General features: G+C 37.8%; 3 protein-coding genes and 1 non-coding gene across 4 annotated transcripts; 3 read left to right on the forward strand and 1 right to left on the reverse strand.

The window, feature by feature from the left end:
- Positions 1-731: 731 nt before the first annotated feature.
- LOC116030729 (auxin-responsive protein SAUR68-like) lies at positions 732-1,326 on the forward strand. Its single transcript, XM_031273045.1, has one exon. It carries the CDS (start codon positions 805-807, stop codon positions 1,237-1,239), a length of 435 nt encoding a protein of 144 aa, XP_031128905.1. The 5' UTR covers positions 732-804; the 3' UTR covers positions 1,240-1,326.
- A 6,635-nt stretch (positions 1,327-7,961) lies between these two features.
- On the forward strand, positions 7,962-8,562 carry LOC116030331 (auxin-responsive protein SAUR68-like). The gene has a single exon (XM_031272557.1). The coding sequence runs from the start codon at positions 8,044-8,046 to the stop codon at positions 8,476-8,478; it is 435 nt and encodes a 144-aa protein (XP_031128417.1). The 5' UTR covers positions 7,962-8,043; the 3' UTR covers positions 8,479-8,562.
- A 1,307-nt stretch (positions 8,563-9,869) lies between these two features.
- TRNAE-CUC lies at positions 9,870-9,942 on the reverse strand. The gene has a single exon. It is a non-coding gene; the product is annotated as a tRNA-Glu (tRNA).
- A 2,262-nt stretch (positions 9,943-12,204) lies between these two features.
- LOC116030330 (auxin-responsive protein SAUR68-like) lies at positions 12,205-12,873 on the forward strand. The gene has a single exon (XM_031272556.1). The coding sequence runs from the start codon at positions 12,287-12,289 to the stop codon at positions 12,719-12,721; it is 435 nt and encodes a 144-aa protein (XP_031128416.1). The 5' UTR covers positions 12,205-12,286; the 3' UTR covers positions 12,722-12,873.
- The last annotated feature ends 1,450 nt before the right edge of the window (positions 12,874-14,323 follow it).

Here is a 14,323-nt window from a genome sequence, read left to right on the forward strand (position 1 = left end):
CTCTCCCCAACATAGACTGCAAAATGTCCCTTAGGAACTTCACTTTCTCTGTTTGTTCTCGAAGAAGATCTTCTAAGGCCTTGCTTAGCACGGAGGATGCGCCCCATACTAATTGCCATCTTCAAATGTGTTATCAGAAGAAGCTATAGAAACAATTTGAGAATGTAGAAAGTTGGTTTGTGCAAAGAAAATACCAAATCAAATGTGTTTATATAGATCTTTTGGGAGGTGGATTGAGTGGCTAAGAGAAATTTGATTGGGAGGGCAGCCAGCTAGCAAGATAAGAGACATGACCATACAGTTTTGTCTTCCAAAAATCATAAAAAAAATTCTACTAAAAAATTTGTAGAAATAGATCTGTCAATGGACATCATTCCCCACATGCTTCAATGAAATTGAATTGATTGGGATAGCTTAACTACTTCTTTCATTCCAAAAAAATCCCGAAAATTTGAAAGATGAAGGCAGAGAGCTGTAAGTTAATGTTATTCACCCGGAAATTCGCTTAATCAATATGTTTGAATAAAAGAGATGATTGAGAAACAAAACCATGTGGTTCCTCATTTGTATGTCTCTATATATGGTCACACACCATATCCCATATATGTTTTGGTTGAAGCTAAAAGGCCCTACACAACTAGGTGGCACATGGTTTTGCCTTTGCTTATCTCCTCAACACTTTAAATAGATCACTTCCATAAGCATTTTGATCATCAAACTCTGCAATTCAGTCTAGCAAAGATCAAAGGCTTCTAGAGATCTTGTTCTCTTCCATTCAATCTCTCTATTTTCTAAGTTAACATCATGATCAGTTCCAAGAAGCTCATCAAACTAGTGAAAAGATGGCAGAAATTTGCTGCAATCCGAAGAAAGAGGATTTCATTTCCAAGGCTAAATGATGAAGCGGGTAGCTGCAGTACTTCCTCTGCAGTTAACAAGGGCCATTTTGCAATCTACACGTCTGATAACACGCGGTTTGTTGTCCCTCTATCTTATCTCGAGAATGAGATTATCAGGCAACTCTTAAACATGTCTGAAGAGGAATTTGGACTTCCGAGCAGTGGGCCAATTACACTACCCTGTGATGCAGTTTTCATGAACTACATCATTTCACTTCTTAGCCGAGGTTTATCCAAAGAACTTGAGAATGCTTTGCTTGTCTCAGTTACTTCACATCGGTGTTCCTCAGCTTCGCTGCACCAAGAAGGGTGGAGATATCAGGAATTACTAGTTTGCTGATGTTTTAATTTCAATTATTTTTGTAAATGTAGAGCTCATCAGCTTTAGCTCAAAACACATCTTGTCAAATGTACAGAAATTCTACAATTTTTCTAATCTTCTTACAACATTGAAAATTATTAATTTCCATCAACTACAGTTCGATGCAATATACATTATAAGTAGTTAACATCTTTCCTTTGCTAGTGCTTATTCATATTAATTTCATTCAAATGATATTGAAATGAGAAAACAGCATTGAACCATATAAACAGAGGGCTGATGGAATCTGAACCAACTGAAGAGAAAGCAATTCATTCATCTTTACTGTGCTGACTGTCTGTGAGGGTCATAAACTTCTGAACTTGCTAATTTTTCTTTTATCTTTAGTGTGTAGAATATGTCTTGAATTTCCACGATATAACTTCTTAGCTTTCTAGATATAATAATTATGATAAAATTGTTGGTCATCTGAACTTGCAAATTTTTCTTTTATCTTAACTTCAGTGTATACAACTTGTTGTAGTCTATAGAATATTAATTATTATGTTAGTGGTTAAGTTAGGCAGTAGACCAGCAGTAATGTTAGACAGCAGCAGCAGTAATGTTAGGCAGCAGCAGCAGTAAGGTTAGGCAGCAGAATTTGAGGAAACATGTCGTTCCTCAAGTGTATAAATATAGATGTATCAGCTAGCTACAAAATAAGAAAAAAGAAACACTTTTCTTCACTGATTTACATGGTATCAGAGCTGCAGTATTAATCTCTGTACCCAGAAATTTTTTTTCTGCAACAGTGTTTCGGACACTGTTCACAGTAGGTATTGGGATCAGATTTTGTTGATCCTTTGTTGACACCACCCACCCAGGGAGTTTCGCCACCTTCCGGCGACCTTGTCTGAGAAATCCGGCGACAATCTGACCAGCGAGTGGCCCTCACGCGCCGACGAAACAGTCTGCCAGCATCTCACGCGCCGACGCGTGACACTGTTCTGGTGATCGGAAAATTTTTCTGATTAGTTTCCCGTAGTCGCCTGAGTCCATACAACGCATTTTGGGGCTCAGTTTGGACAAAGTTTGTTCGGGAAATACACCTTCGTCAGCTTCCAGTACGCAGTACCTCCTTCAGCTTCCAGTTCACGGTCCAGGTTTGAGACCTTGTTTTAAAGCTTTAACTGGGTAATTAGTTTTTTGCTTGAAGTTATGGCTGAAAATAAGTCTGGGATTTCAGATATAGTTCCTGTGACAACTAAAATCACAGACTATAAACTGAATGGTCTTAATTACATGGAGTGGAGTAAAACTATTAAACTTTATCTAACTAGTATAGATAAAGATGCTCACAGAACAGATGATGAACCAAAAGATGCAGCTGCTAAGAAAATTTGGTTTAGGGAAGATGCTCAGTTATTTCTGTTAATTAGAAAATCAATAGAAAATGATGTGATTAATTTAATTAGTCATTGTGACACAGTTAAAGAGTTGATGGAATATCTTGAGTTTTTGTACTCTGGCAAAGGGAACATTACTCGTATGTTTGATGTCTGTAAAGCCTTTTATCGGGCTGAGAAACAAGACAAGTCTGTCACAAATTACTTCATGGAATTTAAGAAAACATACGAGGAATTGAACCAATTAATGCCATTTAATGAGGATGTAAAGGTACAACAAAAGCAACGGGAGCAAATGGCTATCATGAGTTTCCTTGCCGGTCTTCCACCTGAATTTGATACTGCCAAGTCTCAAGTTCTTTCAAGTCCAGAAATAACAACACTGAAGGAAACTTTTTCACGAGTATTGCGCACAGAAACTTCTCAAACTATTTCTGTGAATAGTGCTCTTGTCAGCAGAAATCAGAATTCAGCAAGACCACCGCAGAAAGGGAACAATCAAACCACTCAAAGGCATAACCCAAGTGGCATCACTTGCCATTTTTGTCATAAACCAGGACACTTGCAACGTGATTGCAGGAAATTACAGTTCCAGCTCAGGGCGAGGCAGTATGCTAGTGTGGCTTCTACAAGTGATGTGTCAGCTCAAAACATTCTGATTTCGGCAGAGGAGTTTGCAAAATTCTCAAAGTACCAAGAAAGTCTAAAGTCTTCATCTACTCCTTCAACCACCGTTGCAGATACAGGAAGCCCACAAACCTGTCTCATTTCTTCATCTTCTAAGTGGGTGATAGATTCTGGAGCCACGGACCACATGACAGGTAACTCTAGGTTGTTCTCAACAATTACAAACCATACTTCTAGTCTCCCTGTTACCTTGGCAGATGGATCTACTTCACCAGTACTTGGATCTGGCTCTATCACTCTAACCCCCTCACTTCCTTTGACATCTGTTCTTAGTTTACCAAATCTGTCTTTTAATTTGATTTCTGTAAGCAAGCTTACTCGCACTTTAAATTGCTCCGTCACATTTTTTCCTGATTATTGTCTTTTCCAGGATCTCATGACGAAGAAAATTATTGGTAAAGGACATGAATCCGGGGGCCTCTATATCCTTGACATAGAGAAACCAAGACCAGTTGCGTGTCCAGGAGTAGTAACTCCACTTGAAGCTCATTGTCGATTGGGTCACCCATCTCTTTCATTATTAAAAGTGCTTTGTCCACAGTTTCGTAGTGTGTCTTCATTAAATTGTGAGTCTTGTCAATTTGCTAAACATCACCGTGTGAGTTTAAGTCCGAGAGTCAATAAAAGAGCAAGTACACCTTTTGAACTTGTTCATTCTGATGTTTGGGGTCCATGTCCAGTTATGTCCAAAACTGGATATAGGTATTTTGTTACATTTGTTGATGATTTTTCTCGTATGACTTGGTTATATTTCATGAAGAGTCGTTCTGAACTGCTTGATCATTTTCGTGCCTTTTGCGTTGAAATTGAAACTCAGTTTAATGTACCTGTGAAAATTTTGCGGAGTGATAATGCTAAAGAGTATTTTTCATATCCTTTTGTGTCTTATATGCTTCAGAAGGGCATGCTTCATCAATCTTCTTGTGTGGACACACCATCCCAAAATGGTGTAGCTGAGCGCAAAAATAGGCATTTACTCGAAACTGCAAGAGCTTTATTGTTTCAAATGAAAGTTCCTAAACATTTTTGGGCTGATGCTATCGCTACAGCATGTTTTTTAATAAATCGCATGCCATCCACTGTTCTACAAGGACAAACTCCATACCATAGCCTTTTTCCATCAAAACCTTTGTTTCCCATTGAGCCACGCATATTTGGTTGCACATGTTTTGTTAGGGATGTTCGTCCTCAGGTTACAAAGTTGGACCCAAAATCTTTGAAGTGTATCTTTCTTGGGTACTCACGTGTCCAAAAAGGGTATAGATGTTATTGTCCTCAACTTGGCAGGTATTTTGTGTCAGTAGATGTCACCTTCCTGGAAGAAGTACCTTTTTCTCCTGATCAAAATTGTCCTCCTCAAGATAAGGAAGATGATATACTAATCTACAAACTCATCCATCATACAGACCCACCACCTCCTATTTTACAAGTTTACTCCCGAAGACCACGAGTTCCTGAGACTGTTCCTATCATACATACTACATCTGAAGCAACACCTGATCTTGTACCAGACTCATGTCCTGCACCGATCTCTTCGTCATCAGATCAAGTTACAAATGTAGAGCTTCCCATCGCTGTTCGCAAAGGTAAACGTCAGTGTACCTATCCCATTTCTTCTTTTGTCTCTTATAAACATTTGTCACCCTCTTCCTACTGTTTTACCACATCCATTGATTCTATTTCTCTCCCTAAAACAATAAAAGAGGCAATGTCTCATCCTGGTTGGAACAGTGCTATGATAGAGGAAATGAATGCTTTAGACCAGAATGGTACTTGGGATTTGGTAGACTTACCTACAGGGAAGAAATCTATTGGATGTAAGTGGGTATTTGCAGTCAAAGTGAATCCAGACGGGTCTATTGCCAAGCTAAAAGCTCGTCTTGTTGCAAAAGGATATGCGCAGATCTATGGAGTAGACTATTGTGACACATTTTCTCCTGTTGCTAAATTAACATCTGTTCGTCTGCTCATCTCTATGGCAGCTATCTATGACTGGCCACTACATCAATTGGATATCAAGAATGCATTCTTGCATGGGGACCTTCATGAAGAAGTATATATGGAGCAACCACCTGGATTTGTTGCTCAGGGGGAGTATGGAAAGGTATGTCGACTCCGGAAATCTCTATATGGTTTGAAACAAAGTCCTCGTGCATGGTTTGGAAAATTTAGTCAAGCAATTGAGTTGTTTGGAATGATAAAAGGAAAATCTGATCACTCATTGTTTTTCAGATGGTCTAAAGCAGGTGTTATTTTATTGGTAGTTTATGTGGATGATATTGTTATCACAGGAAGTGACAATGAAGGTATTACAGCTCTTAAGTCTTTTCTTCATTCTCAATTCATGACAAAAGACTTAGGAATGCTAAAATATTTCTTGGGCATTGAGGTGGCAAGAAGCAAGAAGGGGATATTCCTATCTCAACGAAAGTATGTGCTTGATCTATTGTCTGAGACAGGAAAACTGGGAGTTAAACCATGCAACACTCCTATGAACCCTAATGTACAACTGACAAAGGAAGGGGAACCATTTGAGGATCCAGAAAGGTACAGAAGACTAGTTGGAAAACTAAACTATCTGGTGGTAACTCGTCCAGATATTGCATATCCTGTCAGTGTGGTAAGCCAATATTTATCATCCCCTACAAATAATCATTGGGCTGCAGTAGAACAGATTTTATGTTACTTAAAAGGATCACCTGGACAGGGAATCTTGTTTAAGAACAATGGACATACCAGGATTGAATGCTTTACAGATGCTGATTGGGCAGGATCTAAAGAAGATCGAAGATCAATGACTGGATATTGTGTTTTCTTTGGAGGAAATCTGATTTCATGGAAGAGTAAGAAACAAAATGTTGTTTCTCGCTCTAGTGCAGAATCTGAGTATAGAGCAATGGCACAATCAACATGCGAGATAATATGGATAAGCCAACTCTTGAATGAAATTGGCTACAAAACCTCTACTCCTGCAAAATTGTGGTGCGATAATCAAGCTGCTCTTCACATTGCATCAAACCCAGTTTTTCATGAACGAACAAAACACATTGAGGTTGACTGCCACTTTATTCGAGAAAAAATTCAACAAGGCTTGATCAGCACAGGATTTGTGAAGACTGCTGAACAATTGGGAGATCTTTTTACTAAAGCCTTGAACGGAACTCGAGTAACTTATTTATGTAACAAGTTGGGCATGATCAACATTTATGTTCCAACTTGAGGGGGAGTGTTGTAGTCTATAGAATATTAATTATTATGTTAGTGGTTAAGTTAGGCAGTAGACCAGCAGTAATGTTAGACAGCAGCAGCAGTAATGTTAGGCAGCAGCAGCAGTAAGGTTAGGCAGCAGAATTTGAGGAAACATGTCGTTCCTCAAGTGTATAAATATAGATGTATCAGCTAGCTACAAAATAAGAAAAAAGAAACACTTTTCTTCACTGATTTACACAACTCAACATTTCTTGAATTTCCTTAAGAAAGGCAAGATCTTGAAATATATATCCAATAAATTTGATATATAACTTAGCGTCTTACCTCCATATGATAAAGAGATAATTTACTGCTAGTTTTACTCAAAGTATATTCAGTGCACTAGTTGGAATAGGAAAATAGGATTTGTACCAAAATTTGACAGACTTTCTGAAATTTTCAGCAGATAAAAATCTATACAAATGAACTGTACAAGAATTCTCTTATGTGCAAAATTTTTTATCACTAATCTAAGTTGTGTAGTCTCTCAAGATCTCAAATTAGAGATGATGTCAAGAAAGGTATCCTCCAAGCAAGGAATTGTGAGTCCACCCATTGGATGATCAAATCCAAATTCATCCTCAGCTTGGCATAGCAAGTCTTGGAAAGAAGGGTCCTTCAAGTACGAAACTGGAATGACAAAACGCTTCTTCTCGCTCTCACCAACATAAACTGCAAAGTGCCCCTTAGGAATCTCACTTTCTCTGTTTGTTCTTGAAGAAGACCTTCTGATGCCCTGCTTAGCACGGAGAATGCGAGTCATACTAATCGCCATTCTGGAATGATTCTTCTTAAAGCAGAGGCAGTTTTAATCAAAGAAGCTATAGAGACAATTTTAGAATGCAGAAACCAAGGTATTTTGTAGGAAATATTTGTGTGGGATGAATACCAATTCTATATGTGTTTATATAGATCATTTGGGAGGTGGGTTGAGTGGCTAAGAGAAATTTGGATGGGTGGGCAGCCAGCTAGCAAGATAAGAGACATTGCCACACATTTTTGTCATCCAAAAATCATCATGAAATTATACATACAACTTTGTAGATAAAGACCTGCTTTGAACATCATTCCCCACATGTTTCAATGAAATTGAACAGATAGAGAAATCTCAACTACTTCTGTGATTCCAAGAAAAGTAGCCAAATGAGAGATGAAGATAGAGAGAAGAAAGTAAATGGAATTTGGCCATTTGGGAAGCATAACCATGTGGTTCCTCATTTATGTATTGCCAAACTCTAGATCCCATATATTTCTGGTTGAAGCTAAAAGGCCCCATACAACTAGTAGGCAGCATAACCATGTGGTTCCTCACTGTCAATCATGTGGTTTTGCCACCTCAACAGCTTAAAAACTGTCTTAGCCTCCTCATCACTTTAAATACATCACTTCCATATTCATTTTGATCATCAAACACTGCAATTCATAGTCCACCAAAGATTTAAGCTTTCTACCCATCTTATTCCCTTCCATTCAATCTCTCTACATTTTCTAAGTTAATACCATGATCAGCTCCAAGAAGCTCATCAAGCTCGCCAAAAGATGGCAGAAATTTGCAGCCATCCGAAGAAAGAGGATTTCATTTCCAAGTCTATATGATGATGCCGATAGCTGCAGTACTTCTTCTGCGGTTAACAAGGGCCATTTCACTATCTACACTGCTGATCAGAAGCGGTTTGTTGTCCCTCTATCATATCTCGAGAATGGGATCATTAGGCAACTCTTAAGTATGTCTGAAGAAGAATTTGGACTTCCAAGTGATGGGCCTATTACACTACCATGTGATGCAGCCTTCTTGGACTACATCATTTCACTTCTTAGCCGAGGTTTATCTAGAGAACTTGAGAGTGCACTGCTCATCTCAGTTACTTCACATCGGTGTTCATCAGCTCCGCTACACCAAGAAGGGTGGAGAAATCAAGAATTGCTAGTTTGCTAATATTAATCTCAATAAATTTTGTAAATGAGGATATTAGTTGTAGCTCAATGCATGATGTGAAATGTACATAAATCCAATACAGCAATACTTGATAATTGATATCCAATATGTTCAGTATTCTTCGTAGAAAATTCAAATATATTCATTTCTTTCATTTTCTCCTTAATCTTCTGTTTGTTGCGATACACTTATACCTGTGACAAGTGCTTATTTGCATAAATTTTATTCAAAAGCATTAAACTATATAATTGCCTAATTGAATTTGTAGCAATAAGGGTGGGATAGCTGGCCTGGAGATTTAAGGCTGCTTCATATCCAAAGTCAATGATCGATATCTTGAAGTTTGGTTAAGAATGGATGAGTCCCTAGATTCCTATATATACTACTGTAGTGTGTCACATAGTTGTCTTCCTCCCCATTATAAACAAATCATTTCCATATGCATTTCGATCATCGAGGTTTGTTGATCTATGAACTACCTAGAGAACTCAACTTGTATTTGTATATATTTCTAATGATATGTACAAGGAAGAGTATAACTCTTTATACAAGAAACGAGCTAACTCTAGCCACAAGTTTCAAAAATTTAAACCCATGGCAATCACAGATTTCATTCATTTTCTTCCTCCCTTTCCTGATTTACACTATGATAAGTTCCAAGAAACTAATGAAGATGGCAAAGAAATGGCAGAAGTTTGGTGCCACCCAAAGGAGGAGGATTTCTTTTGCAAGGCATAACAATGAATTGAAGCTAATAGCTGCAGCAAATCCCCTGCAGTTATCAAAGACAATTTCGTAATATACACTGTTGACCAAAAGCGGTTTGTTGTTCCCATGGCTTATCAGCCTTCTCTCGACAACAAAATCATTAGGCAACTCCTAGAAATGTCTGAAGAAGAGTTTGGACTTCCGAGTGATGGACCTATTATAGTACCATGTGATGCACTACTCTTGGACTAAATCATATCACTAATCAGCCGCTGTGTTGAGCGTCTCAGTTGCTTCATACCGGAGCACCTGTACTGTACATTATATCTTAGAACGCTTGAGTTCCCCAATGCCCACTCCCATATTCAAATTTTCTTTTTACACAGCTGACTTTAATGATGAAAACATAATATTAATAATACTTGGTTCTGTTTCATCATTGCCTGTCTACAATAGCTGATAAGTAGCCTGAAGAATTGAAATAATTAATATTTTCTCCTTAAGATCTAATATATTGCATGTAAATATTAATGAAAAGATAAGTTGTTCGTATAAACTCCATAGAACTTCAACATTTCAGGTTCTCTAAAATGGCAGTTTGGTTTCAATGTCCAATAGACTTATAATAAAGAAATGGGAAGAGGGTCAAGTAGCAAAAACCGAGAGGATACAGTCAAAAAATATTACGTTGCCGGGAATCGAACCCGGGTCTCTCGGGTGAGAGCCGAGTATCCTAACCAACTAGACTACAACGGATTTGTTGATATTATCTGACCAAATATTTAGTGTTCTTGTTTCGTGTTTCCTTGACCCAAAGCCAGATTTCCTTGCATATATTTATGGTGTATTTGATTCATGGTTTCCATACCAGGAATGTGAATTAAAATCATAGTTAGTGTTTGGTTAACAACTTTTTGAAACAAGATTTGATTACCCTTTCAATTAAAAACCTCATTCCTTAATTAAAAACGGGTATCATTCCATCTTATTGATAATTTGATTGTTCAGTTTGGATTAATGCTTTTAGATTTTTGTTTTGATTTTTTCTGTTCATATTGGTGTTTTGTATGTCATTATATTATGATTAATTATCTTGATTTTTTGTTTTTGTATTTTTAAAACCTTTACTCCTATTATAGGATCATACATAACCAAACATTAATATTAGTAATCATTCTTATTCCACCCCAAATATATGCGGAATACTTTCACCAAAATTCATTACCATAACAAGTATTTGATTCCCATTTCAATTATGATTCCCATGTGCGAACCAAACACACCTTTACAATTGCATCTGAATTAGCATTTAGTACCAATAAGGCAATAAGTTCGTACTAGATACTTTTAGGAATTCTCTAACTCCAAAAATAATTGAGGCTCTTGTGTGCACAAGATTGGTTGAGGTTTTTTTTGGTAGAGTTGAGCACGGACGGGGGTTGGGATTGGTGGAATTGATCCATTCTTACCTTCGATACTTGTATGCTTATTTCCTACATTCTATTTCTATTATTTAGTATTTCAGTTATTAGGCGGCCGCTTAGCCGGGCCAGGCGGTCTAGGCGCCGCCTGGACCGCCGAGCCGGCCGCCGCGTCTCAGCCCCCCCCCCCCCCCCCCCCCNTCTTTTTTCTTTTCCCGAACTCATCCAGCATCACTCCGCCGTCCAAGGTAGTCTGAAGTCTCAACGCCTTTGCCGTCGTCGTTCGCATCCGCCTCTGCCGTCACCGTTCACCTCCGCCGTCGTCGTTCGCCGTTCGCCTCTGCATCTACTGTTTGCCGTCGCCATTCTCTGTAATTTTGTTTCGCCGTCGTTCTTTGTTGTTTCTTTGTAGTCTCAAAAAAGTAAAATAATGAAAGAAAGATGTGGGATGAATTTTGGAGAGAAGCTNCTCACGTGACTCTTCAGACTTGGCCCTTGGGAAATGGAGAATGAATGCTTTAATTGTTTTTATGGGTGAGTGGGTGACACTTCATGACCTAGGAAATAGAGAATGCTTTATTGCTTTTAAAGTTTTACTTCTGGAGACACCCAAACGTCCAAACAAAAACAAAATTATAAACGAAATAAAAAAAAAACAAAATATATATGTATATAAATCGGGCGCGTCTAGCGTCTTTTGCAACCTTGTTGTATACTTATGAGTTATGTCCTTAGCCCTTGGTTGAAAAATGACTAAATGGCTTGATAACATTTTAAATGTTGATGCCATTGAATTTTTTTTTTTTTTTTTTTACCAACCAAAACATAGAATATATTAAACCACAATAAAGTTTGTACACAAGGGAGCATAAATAAAAATAGGAATAGAGTCAAATTGCTCAATTCTGTCCTCCCCTACGCAATGAAGGGCATGCTTAGCTACAACATGGGTCACCATGTTACCACTACGAGGCACAAAACGAAACTTAGTTAAAGGCATAAGGCGCAACAGCTCATGGATCTCATCAATAATGAAGTCGATTGAAAGGCGTAATATTTGTCCCGGTCATGACCACAAGCGTAATAATCTAGACGTCTGTCTCTAAAATAACCCTCCGCCACCCTCTCTCCTTTATCCCACTCAGCACTTTCCTCGCCCCCATAACTTCTACCTCGTGAATCGTATACAAACCCCTTTTAGTAAACATGACTACCCCCATCACACTTCCATCCCACTCACAAACACACCACCCAAAGCCCATGCATTGGCAGCCATGATCCATCGTCACATTTATACTCATTTGAATAGTGCCTGGAGAAATAAAAGTGCCAAACACACCACCTAAACCCTAAACCCTATAAAATAGCTTAATCAATTTGATTGAATCAATAATATGATTGGGAAACAAAACCATGTGATTCGTTCCTTAGTTCTATGTCTCTGTATATTTCTGATTGAACATAATAGGCCCCCCTGCAACTGGGCAGCACATGGATGGTTTTGCCTATTTCCTCTAGAGCTTATGGTTGTCTTAGCCTCAGCACTTTAAATAGATCACTTGCATACGCATTTCGATCATCAAACACTGCAATTCAGTCTAGCCAATTTCCAAGGTTTCTACACATCTCTCTTGTTCTTTTCCATTCAATAATCTCCCTCTATTTTCTAAGTTAACATCATGATCAGTTCAAAGAAGCTTATCAAGCTGGCCAAAAAATGGCAGAAATTTGCTGCCATCCGAAGAAAGAGGATTTCATTTCCAAGTCTAAATGATGACACCGATTGCTGCAGTACTTCTTCTGCAGTAAGCGAGGGTCACTTTGTTGTCTACACAGATGATCAAAAGCGGTTTGTTGTTCCTCTATCTTATCTCGAGAATGAGACTATTAGGCAACTCTTGAACATGTCAAAAGAAGAATTTGGACTTCCAAGCGATGGGCCTATTACACTGCCATGCGATGCAGCATTCATGAACTACATCATTTCACTTCTTAGCCGAGGGTTATCCAAAGAACTTGAGAATGCATTGCTCATCTCATTCACTTCATCTCGATGTTCATTAGCTTCGTTGCACCAAGAAGGGTGGAGAAATCAGGAATTGGTAGTTTGCTGATATTAATCTCAATTAATTTTGTAAATGAGGATATCAGTTGTAGCTCAATACATGATGTGAAATGTACATAAATCCAATACAACAATACTTGATATCCAATATGTTCAGTTCAGTATTCTTCGTAGAAAATTCAAATATTTTCATTGCTTTCATATTCTCCTTAATCTTCAGTTTGTTGCAATACAGTTATACCTGTGACAAGAGCTTATTTGCATTAATTTTATTCAAAAGCATTAAACTATATAATTGCCTAATTGAATTTGTAACAATAAGATTCTGCCACTTCCATTTCTGGCCTAGCATCACTCTGTCAACTAGAAGGCAGATGTAATTTGAGCCATATGATAAGATAGCAAGATGGTCAGTTTGATATCTCAATTTTGAACAGATCTGACCATCAGCTGCAATAGTGCCAGTAGAGAATTATTGAGCTATATACTAATCTTGTTATCTCATTTTCTTTCATTTCTTATGTCCTATATATTATAATAATGTGGCACCTTTGTGTGATGGTTAACATGGAACTTTCACCCTGACCACACTATTTGCGTAAACCTGCAAAGATGAAGATCTTGGTCATAGATGTCAGTGCTTTTTGCCAAAAACCATGATTAGTTCCAAGAAACTCATCAATTTGCCAATGAAATATAATGGAAGATATTTGTTGCTATCTAAAGGAAGAAGATTTAATTTTTTAAGACACAAGGACTGTGTGAATAGTTGTGGTAAATTCTCTGCACAAACTTTTACTCGTATCTTCATTTTATTTTATTTTTCAATAATATAGACTACATATAGATCTGCACATCATACCCAAAATATAGACTGTTCTCAACATTATTCTTTTTTCTGAGCTTGCAAAATTTTATTGCTTTACTTCTAGTGTAGAATATGCCTTAAATTTCCTTGAAGAGATATTGTACTGCTAGTTTTACTGAAACTATATTCAAAGCAACAATTTGGAATAGGATTTGGTGAAAATTGGACAGCATTTCTGATATTTTCAAAGTTGATGCAAATATGCAGACAAAAATCTTTACAAATGAACTGTACAGGAAAACTCTTCTATGCAAAACTTTTCTTTCACTAAACTAAGTTGTCTGTAGTCTCTCAAGATCTCAAACTAGAGATGACGTCAAGGAAGGTATCCTCCATACAAGGTATTGTGAGTCCCCCTGTTGGATGATCAAATCCGAATTCTTCCTCAGCTTGACTAAGCAAGTCTTGGAATGAAGGGTCCTTCAAGTACGAAACTGGAATGACAAAGCGCTTCTTTTCACTATCGCCAACATAAACTGCAAAATGCCCCTTAGGCACTTCACTTTCTCTGTTATTTCTTGAAGAAGATCTCCTGAGGCCTTGTTTAGCACGGAGAATATGCCCCATACCAATTGCCATGCTTAAATTAAATATGCTTTTTGGATAGTAGGATTTCTGAAAATTTTTTCAGTATAGACACAATTTGTGAAGGCAAAAACTAGGATTTGTGTGAAGGAAGAAGATGAATGGGGTGAACATCAACTCAAATGCATTTATATATATAGATCCTTTAGGAGTTGGATTGAGTGGCTATGAGAAATCTGGATCAGACCCCAGCCAGCT

Source organism: Ipomoea triloba, chromosome 9, assembly GCF_003576645.1.
Source record: "Ipomoea triloba cultivar NCNSP0323 chromosome 9, ASM357664v1".
In the NCBI taxonomy this organism is placed as follows: Eukaryota; Viridiplantae; Streptophyta; class Magnoliopsida; order Solanales; family Convolvulaceae; genus Ipomoea; species Ipomoea triloba.

What these genes read in the sequence shown, in the direction of transcription:
- LOC116030729 (XM_031273045.1), top strand. Translation starts at nt 805, where the DNA reads ATGATCAGTTCCAAGAAGCTCATCAAACTAGTGAAAAGATGGCAGAAA.
- LOC116030331 (XM_031272557.1), top strand. Translation starts at nt 8,044, where the DNA reads ATGATCAGCTCCAAGAAGCTCATCAAGCTCGCCAAAAGATGGCAGAAA.
- LOC116030330 (XM_031272556.1), top strand. Translation starts at nt 12,287, where the DNA reads ATGATCAGTTCAAAGAAGCTTATCAAGCTGGCCAAAAAATGGCAGAAA.